Genomic DNA, 9,201 nt, shown 5'->3' with positions numbered 1-9,201 from the left:
GTGCCTGGCTGGTGCAGATTCAGCCTTTGAATTCCCATCTGACCAACATAAGTGAGTAGCTGCTGAGTGAAAGAGGATTGGGGGCTCTGTCCCTGCCTGGAAGGGCTTGAGATCTTTGGCTCACAGGTCAACCACACAGGGCACATGGCTTTGGGGGACAAGCCCGAAGAGCTTGAAAAGTGGTGAGTATGGAATCACAGTCCTTCTCAAGGTCCTCTGCTCTTCTGAATATTTACACAAATTGGATCCAAGGCTTCTTATCAAACACTGAAACCCTGAGAGAAACAGCCCACTACAACGGACAGCTCCTTAAAGTTGCCATCTTAGAAATGTAAAAGACAAAACAGAAGTAAACCAGGACCAGCAGGCAGGAGAGTGACTCACAGGCTCATAACTGTTAACGAACATACTACATGCTTTAAAAAGATATTTTATTAAGCAGTTATTGGTTATTATATCCAAGGAAAGGGATTGCAAATTCTGTGAGACAGATATATGAGAGCTACAGCGAAGTCTTAGCTAACATGTACAAAAACCTTCGAAGAAAGAAGCCAAAATACCCCCAGTGACATTTCTGGTATGCTGTGGTGACATACAGGGACCAAGTACAGTAGTGTCTAGGATATCATATTTTACTGATAACGCTACAGTGTTTAGCAATAGTCACACCAACAAGTGTTTTCTAGTACATTAAATCCACTACACTAAATGTGAAAATTACAAATATTTTTGTGGATTGAGCTACATCTGTGATTTGGGTTTGAGTTGTTAAAACCATGGGTATCTTTCAAGCTGTTTCCCCCGAGTGCTTTCTATGTCTGGTGGGGGCCGGGGAGAGGGGCCTAGAGAGGACATTTGTGATATTTTGGCAGAACTTTCTGGCCATTTTCATGAGGAACATTTTCTTACGGTAGAGGTTTTTTCCTTTTTTGCCAGATTTGGGAGTAGCTGGCAGTCAGTCCTTTGAGCAAAGGTATGTACCATAAAGGCATGACATATTTATGGAAATTCCAGTAAGTAGGTAAACAATAGCAGAGGCATAAACACAGACCATTTAAAACAAGACGATGATGTTGGCCTCATTAGCTAGCCTCCAGCATCCTGAAAAAGTCTGAGTTCAGTAGGAAATCCACAAAAATAAGCCCCAGCAGACCCCTCCTCCTCAACTGCTTCACATTTAGATTATTGCAAAGGACTGGATGACTGGATCGGAGGAAGTCTGATTGGGAAGTGACATGAGCTTAATGCTGGGAGTCTGTTGCTCAGGATGCAGACTGTGCAGCTTTCTGTTGATTTGAATAGCAGTTTATTTTCTGTTAAAAAATAAGTAAATTAATGAACATTAGGTTCCCAGTTGACTCAGCGACCATTTGTCACCAATCATCTCTGCAGCTTGTCGTTGTACGTGCCAGCTACTGTCACAGTTTAAGCTGCAGAGAAATCACAGGGGACCCATTAGCTAACCACCATGTTAGACGTGGTGTCTTCAAGGACATCACCTCTTTCTTTGAATGCTGTTGTTTACACTAGATACAGTGGTTCTGATAACAGAATGACTATTAGCTTACACATGGTGACCAGCACATCTTGCATATGTAAATATTACGCAATGTTTTAAAGAGGTACACACTGTTCTTTAAAAGACAAAAGAGTGTAGGCACCAGTCTTGCACAAAATCTCACAGTTTTTTAAAATATTAAATTCAAGTATATGGATAAATAAAAAAAGATGAGCTAAAACTGTTCATGTTGAACCCAAAATTGTCACTATCTTAAGTAGTTAACAAAAGTATTTGCATGAAGAAAAAAACACCAGATTGAGTGTGATCTCGTCACCTCAGCCACCTCTGCACCCGAAGGTCACTGTGGAGTGTTTTTCCTAGCTGGAGGCTGCACTGGTCTTTCTAAACTTCCTCATCACAGGTTTTAAACATTAATATTTGTTTTTTGTTGTTGTTGTTGAAATGCATCACTCTGCATCCCAGGCTGTGATGGAACTCACTAGACAACTCTGGCAGACCTTGAACTAGTGGTAATCCTCCTGCCTCAGCTTCCTGGAGCTGGGGTTATGAATATGCACCACCACACCCTGATAGAACTTCCAATTTAAAATAATTGATGGGCATGAATGTTTAAAGTGATTATTTAGAAAGCTCCTGCTCATATAGCAGTTTCGTCCTATACTGAAGACAATGACCTTGACTTGGACACTGCCCAAGTGTGGCAGAAAGCTGACTGCTGGGTAACCAGGGCCATGGAAACCAGGACCAAAAAGAGAAGCGTGCTTCTTGCCTTTCTGAATGCCTCAGCATGGTTCCCACCAGCAGACACATCAGCTCCGTCTACAAATATTGTAGTGCCAGCCCATTCAAACATACTTGGAGCCAAGAACACAGTACCTCAGTGTGATGAACGGCCCATTGCAGTCCTGTGGTGGGGACTTTGATATTTGCCTACTAGAGATATCTACTTCATAATTCAAATCTCTTTATCCATTACCCACAGCACAACATGCAGATGATTGTGAAATCACTAAGAATAAGAAAATCTTTGGCTTGTTAATTTCTCAGAGCTCAGACATAGAGGGCACGTACCAAGTGTGGGAAACGGTAGGCTTTCCCACACAACTTTCTCCAGGGTAGTTTTCTTTTGCCCTGAGTCTTGAACGATACATAGAATGTAATAACATAAAGAACTTGCAAGTAACAAAAGAAAGTAATGATTGGAGTGGACAAATTAAAGATTCCTTTCTCTAAATAAAGGATTTTCACTTCCCAGGTGAACCAGTGGGAAACACAGTGGCCCTTGCTCTGTAGTCCACTCCTCAGATGTGAGTTGAAGACGCCCGTCATAGAGCACAGAGATGGGACCACTGAAGAAACTAAGCAACTCATCAGGCTTGTTTCACTCCAAAACAGTGATAAACATTCTTTTTTGAAAACTTGTTTCCTCTCAAGTGTGGTGTATTTATAGAGAAACTGTGTCAGGAAGCTGAAATCCCTCTTTTTAATTTACTGAGCGCTATTGAGGAGATGGGTGCTAAATGCACTAATCAGTATCTCATGGAACTGAATGCATCAGTGTGTGCTCGCTGATGCACTCCTAAGAATTAACTCAACAGTCAACTTGGTAACGTGAGGTGTTTAGAGTGAGTTGCATGTCCACATGGGTTTCAGAAATATTTCTTTAAAAGTAATTCTAATTATGCTTGTTTTTTGATGTTTCCAAAGCAAGTAGGCACTCCATTACTTCAGCATAATAACCTTTTCTTTTAAGTGCAAGACATTAACTTCCTTAAATGGCCTAACCAGTCCTTCCATAGGAGCTGCTCACTTGACAGTAGTCACAGAAGAATGGAAGCAATCATTCTGGAAGGATGGACTGAGATCATCCAGCTGACCATATAGAAAGTAGTGTCTTTAGAAATGAAATTTAATCTTTATAGCTAAAATGCACAGTATTTATTGAAAGGTGTACTCATTCATAATTATGACTAAGAATGAAACTAGAAATACATTGACTGTGTCTATCACTGAGCAGCGAGGTGTTAATAGCAAGACCACCTTGGAGATAGGACATGGCAGGAACAAGTTGAAAGAAACGATTGAAATTTTTAAATAAATTTTTAGTAGAAATAAGCATAAATGTTGGGGAAATTATGAGCCTGCCTTCACTATTTGAAAGTTTTTGATACTCTTTAGGTTACTATAAGCTGGCCAGAATAAATGATAATTACCTATCCACAAATGAAAGGCTTATAATTAGCTTACATATTAAGTCAAAGAAGGCAGTCTATGGTTTTTTACAATATTTCACTTCCTGAATTGATGCATGCAATTAAACTTATTTTAAAACATGTGATTTAATTTTAAAATGTATTCCATTCTCTTCCACCATGAAGATAGAGCATTAGGTGTGACCTTAACATTTGTTACTCTAAAATCCTGCTATACTAATATACTATTTAAAAACATTTGACAGGGACAGGTGCTTATTTTTAAACATTTTATATGAGATTAATAATTATGTTTCATGCACTCTGGAGTGTCTGCTTGGTATGATAACCACTAGCCACATTGGTCTATTGAACACTTGAAATGTACCTACTACAACTGAAGAACTGAATTGCTTATTTTAATTAACTTTGAATTAAAAAAAAAACAGTAAATTATGTTACTTAAAAGCTTTCATTGTACTCATGAAATTTAAGCTGTTGAATCAGTTTTTCTATGATCAAATTAAATACATCAAATATTACTAATGGAACTAACTGTTCAACTTCAAGCGGGCTGCTTGGTAAGGAGCATACTAGGTTTCAGAATTACTGTGGGGGCGGGGAGAATGGAGATTTCTCAATCGTTTCATATTGATCACATGTGTGCCTTATGTTATGGTGCTTTGGGTGAATGTTGTGGAGCTTTGTGGAGATTGCTAGCTTTGAAAAGTCATGTCTAAAGTTGTGTGTGATGTTATTTCATTTTTATGATGATGAGAAAAGCAAATGAGGTTAGTGTTTACCCACTAAGAAGGAAAGCCGGTGCCCAGTCTTGTCTCCTCCTTCCTCTGAGTGGAAAAGCTGTCCAAATCATAGAGACAGTGTGCAGGGATGGCACATGAGCACTCTGATGAGTGCACAATCAGCTCAAACTGCACAGACCCTACCCTTCTGGCTTTACTGCCCGCCCCCAATTGTTTCCAGATCCATGTGTCTCTAATCCTAAACTGACTTTCCGCTTCCTCCCAAGTCCTGCTTGGCTATGGCTTCTGGTATGGAGCAGTAAGCAATGACTGAAGCTTCGATGTGCTGTCATGTGTTGGTGCTCGACTTTGCCCAGGCCCGAGAGCTTTCATCCTTCAGAGTGGAGAGCTTTCTCTGCGAGAAGGATTCAAACCCCAGAAGCTTGAACACTGCCACCCGGTACTTCTTGGACATGATGTTGTACAGAATGGGGTTGATGGCAGCGCTGAGGTAGAAGAGGACGAAGGACACAAGGTTGCAGTACTGGCTGATCTGAGCAATCTCCAGAGAGCCCGGCTCGAAGGACTTGGAAAACAGGTATCTTCCCACATGGAAGGGCAGCCAGCAGAGGATGAAGGCAAACACCACCACAGCTGAAGGCACAGAGCAAGAGATCATCAGTGTGAGGCATGTCACCAACCACTTCACATTCTTAAGTCTTGGCTTTGTTTTTTCCATGAGTAGCATGCCCACTGACAAACATCCTGTGTTACTGTTAACATGGGAAAACATGACATCCTCCTCCTCACATAAACACTGCTCTGCCCACCCCCCCCACCCCCCCACCCCCGTCTATCCTGACACTTTGACATGCAGTGAGTCCAACGGCTAAACAATCTTCACCCATCCTCCCAGTCTTCCTACTTGATAACTACTCGACTTTGTGCTTGACTTGATATAATGACTCAACTAAACAACTGATTAAAGATTACCCTCCATTTATATGCATTACACAGAACACAAATATAAATAAGACAAGGTGTCTGTACTCAACCACAGCATGGGTCAGAATTCCCAGGAAAACTTCTCCCCCTTCATGCTGGGATTAAGCATGCCCTGTAAGTACTCTACCACTAAGCAATAGCCCCAGCACCTTCTTGGGCATGCTTAAGAAATGCAGATTTCTTGGTTATAATACAAACTCATTAAATTAAATTATCTAGGGAAGGGAAGGGGGAAAGGGCCCTCTTTTTCTTTCTTTTCCTGTCTTCCCCCTTTCTTTTTTCCATTTTTAGGACAAGGTTTTGTTATGTTTCATGGACTATTATGCCCAGATTTTTAAAATAAGTTTTACAGGGGACTGAATATGCAATTGGGATTAGTAACCACTGAGAAAACAAGTTTATGTCATCTATAATAGATATAAATAAAGCATAAGGGATTGTTAAGCCGACCAACATTAATTACCACCCATTCAAGGCTTCATTTTGCACATGAAGATACTTTCTTCAAGAATTCTAAATTTTTAGATTAAGTTTTTAAATTCAGAATTGAGAGAAAATAATATTGTGGTCCTTGTACCCTTTAATGATCCCCTTCAAATTGTCCTGAAAGAAGACAATGGGCATTGACATCGAGATACCAATGGGGAAATGAAGAGCTTACGAAATTGGAGGGAGTTAGTAGCTTCAACTTAGGACTAAGTCACACAAGAAAAGCTAACATGCCATAGCAGCACTGTGGCCCTCTCTTCAGTGAGTGTGAACTGACAGTCCCAGTCCCGTGGAGGACACAGGAGACTTACTGGCAGTCCCATGGAGGATACAGGAGACTTACTGATAATCTATCCTCCCTATCAGCATAATCCTGCTCTGGGAAACAAAATTTGACATCCCTGGAGAAAGCGCTATCATTTTGATATGTAGAATTTGAGAATAATAAAATTGCAAATAGGAAATCATTCTGCAAAAACTAAGAAATATTAAATGCCAATAAACATGAAATGTCTTGAGAAAGTGAGAGCAGATGTTCCTCTTGGACATGAGCAGTCTTCATGACTTTACTGCACCAAGTGCCTTTAGGGAGATGGACTCTATGTGAATCATTCAGTACACCCAGCTGTGAGCCTGTGCCCAGAGGTTCCTGAGACACAACTTGAGGAAAGGTGGGGAGACAGGTAATCAGAACAGCAGAAGGAGGCCCGAGCTCTCCCCCTTTCAAAGCCTTAGAGAGGCTGAATTAACGGAGTTGATGCAATTATCTGAGAAAGATGCAGGGCAGAAAACAAACCCCAGTATTGAAAGCAAACAAAACACATCTATAAACAGAGTTATCCAACTTTTTGGTTAAACTCACCACGGAGTAATTTCTAAATCTGATGCCTACCTGCTGGTTGTAATGTTACTTTGATAGCCACAAATTCTATGTGAGGCAGGAAGCTGAACCTCACCTCCAACACTTAGAGACCTCAGAAAAAGGTGATGAGGTATTTCCATCTTGAAGCAAGTTTCCCGAGTAATAATCATTTTAAGGAATTGCCAGTGTGAGCTTTTTCGTGGAGAAGAGAGGATACAGGAAGAGAAAGAGGAAGAAAGAGGAAAACAGTAACTGAGACCAAGAACTGGGGGGCAGAGAGAGACTTGTGAGGCATGGGCACACGGAGATGGTGAGAAACAGAAAATAGAGGACCCTGGAGAAGGGGAAGCAAGGGAGGAAGAAAGGCCGCCTGGCAGGACTCACCAAGCATCTTCACCGTCTGCTTGTGGTTCTGGTCCCTGAGTGAGGCGCCCACCGCCGCATCGCCGCGCCTCCGCCACAGCTTCCTCCCGATGAGACTGTAGAGCACGGTGAGGCAGAAGACCGGCAGGAAGAAGAAGACGCTGGACACCCACACCATGACCGTGAGCAGCCCAGAGCGCACCGCGAACTCAGTGGCGCGGCACTCGTTGGTGTCCCGAGGGTCGGTCCCGTTCTCGTGCTCCACGCCCACCAGCACGAAGATGGGCCCCGCGCTGCAGAAGGCCACGGCCCAGATGACAAGGATGACCAGCTTCACGCGGCCCTTGGTGACCACCACCTTGGCCCGCAGCGGGAAGCAGATGGCGAAGTAGCGCTCGACGCTCAGCGCGGTGATGGTGAGGACCGTGGCGTAGGTGCAGCTCTCGCTGACGAACTGGAAGAGTTTGCAGAGCAGGTCGCCAAAGTTCCAGGGCCGGTACTGCCAGAGGCGGACGAGGTCCAGCGGCATGCACAGGAAGATGAGCAGGTCGGAGAAGGCCATGCTGGACAGGTAGAGGTTGGTGGTGGTGCGCAGCTCGCGGAAGCGGGACACCACCAGCATGGTGAGCAGGTTGCCCGAGATGCCCACCACAAAGAGCGCCACGCAGGTGGCCGTGACGCCCGCCAGCAGCGGCGCGGGGAACAGCGGCAGCAGCTCGTCCGTCATCGAGTCGTTGCCGGGGGAAGCGTCCCAGTCCAGGTCCAGAGTGACGTTAGGCTCCGGCTCCTCGCTGGGCGTCGCGTTCCACATGCTGCTAGGCTTGGGGTCGGGTCGCAACCTCGCCTAGATCTGGTCCCCGAGGAGGTCCCCTTACGCGCGGGAGAGTGCGAGGGAGAAATAGGCGACAGCGGTGTGCAGGAAGGATGCTTGGAGACGAAAAAGAATGGGAAGCCTAGGGAGAAGGTGGGATGGGGTGGGGGCATTAGAGGTGAAAGAAAGAAAGTGACCGACTGCGCGCCTCTACCACTTTCCCTCCCTCCCTCCCTCCCTCCCTCCCTCCCTCCCTCCCTCCCTCCCTCCCCATCTCTCCTTCCCCTTCCCACTCTCTTCCTTACAGTCCCTGTCTCCGAAACCAGCCTCAGACCGCGCAAACAGTCACTTACCTGTCACCCGAGCAGAGCCGGCAGCACTGCCTGGCACTGGGGATCTCGCCCCAGCAGCATGTCGTACTCCCCACAGCGTCCCAGTGCGTGGGCTCTGCAGAAGACAGGCGCTGCAAAGCGGAGTGTGAGGGCTCCTCTCCCCAGCCCTGGGCGCTAGGGTGGCCGGGAAGGACAGGTCATTCGGGTAGAGTAGTGAAGGGTGGAGGAGACCTTAGTGGCGTAGAGAGAAGAAGGATGCCTTCCGCAGCGGGATCAAGTCCTTCCTCCACAGGGGGTCGAATTGGTTATGCTCCGGGTGGGGAGAAAAAAAGGAGCGTGTCTATGATGGAGAAGGGAGGGTAGAGGGGGAAACAGAAGCTATTTGTGTTCAAATCAGAAGGGACAGCGTGCACCTGGGAAGAGCCTCTCGCAATCTTAGAACACACCTTCGGGTTCGCCCCCGGATTTTAAAACCAGAAGCATGTTGCCTAGACTGAGGTCATAGAACAAGACCAGAGCTGGTTCACTCCACAAGTGTGCAAAAGCCCGGGTCCTAAATCCCATCCCTCTGAGTGGGTGTGGGGAAGGGGCACGCTGAATAAGCATGAGTGTCACCTTTACCAGATGTAAACTAGGGGCAGGACGGGAATGCCATAGGACCCAGCACAGGGAAAAGTGGGTAGTAAGTGCAGGAGCAGAAGCAGCTAATGCTGCGAACCTGGCGCATGTCGATTGTGCCCAGTAAACTTAAGTGTTTTTAAAAAGCATGATTTGGAGAGATCAGCTATTCAGAAGCTGTGATTTTTTTTTTTTCTGGCAAGATCTCCAACCTCCGGAACTTTGGTTTGCTGCTGTTTCTTTGTAAAATTATAGACAGCATGA

General features: G+C 45.0%; 1 protein-coding gene across 1 annotated transcript; it reads right to left on the bottom strand.

Moving 5' to 3' along the window:
- Positions 1–414: 414 nt before the first annotated feature.
- Positions 415–8,898, bottom strand: Ghsr (growth hormone secretagogue receptor). Its single transcript, XM_052731736.1, has 3 exons — positions 8,341–8,898; positions 7,198–8,129; positions 415–5,111 (listed from the first exon to the last, which is right to left on the bottom strand). Exons 2-3 carry the CDS (start codon positions 7,985–7,987, stop codon positions 4,807–4,809), a joined length of 1,095 nt encoding a protein of 364 aa, XP_052587696.1. The 5' UTR covers positions 7,988–8,129; positions 8,341–8,898; the 3' UTR covers positions 415–4,806.
- Between the last annotated feature and the right edge of the window lie 303 nt (positions 8,899–9,201).

This window comes from Peromyscus californicus, unplaced genomic scaffold (assembly GCF_007827085.1).
Source record: "Peromyscus californicus insignis strain IS unplaced genomic scaffold, ASM782708v3 Scaffold_9__1_contigs__length_137607984, whole genome shotgun sequence".
Lineage (NCBI taxonomy): Eukaryota > Metazoa > Chordata > Mammalia > Rodentia > Cricetidae > Peromyscus > Peromyscus californicus.
This window is presented reverse-complemented; position numbering and strand designations above follow the sequence as displayed.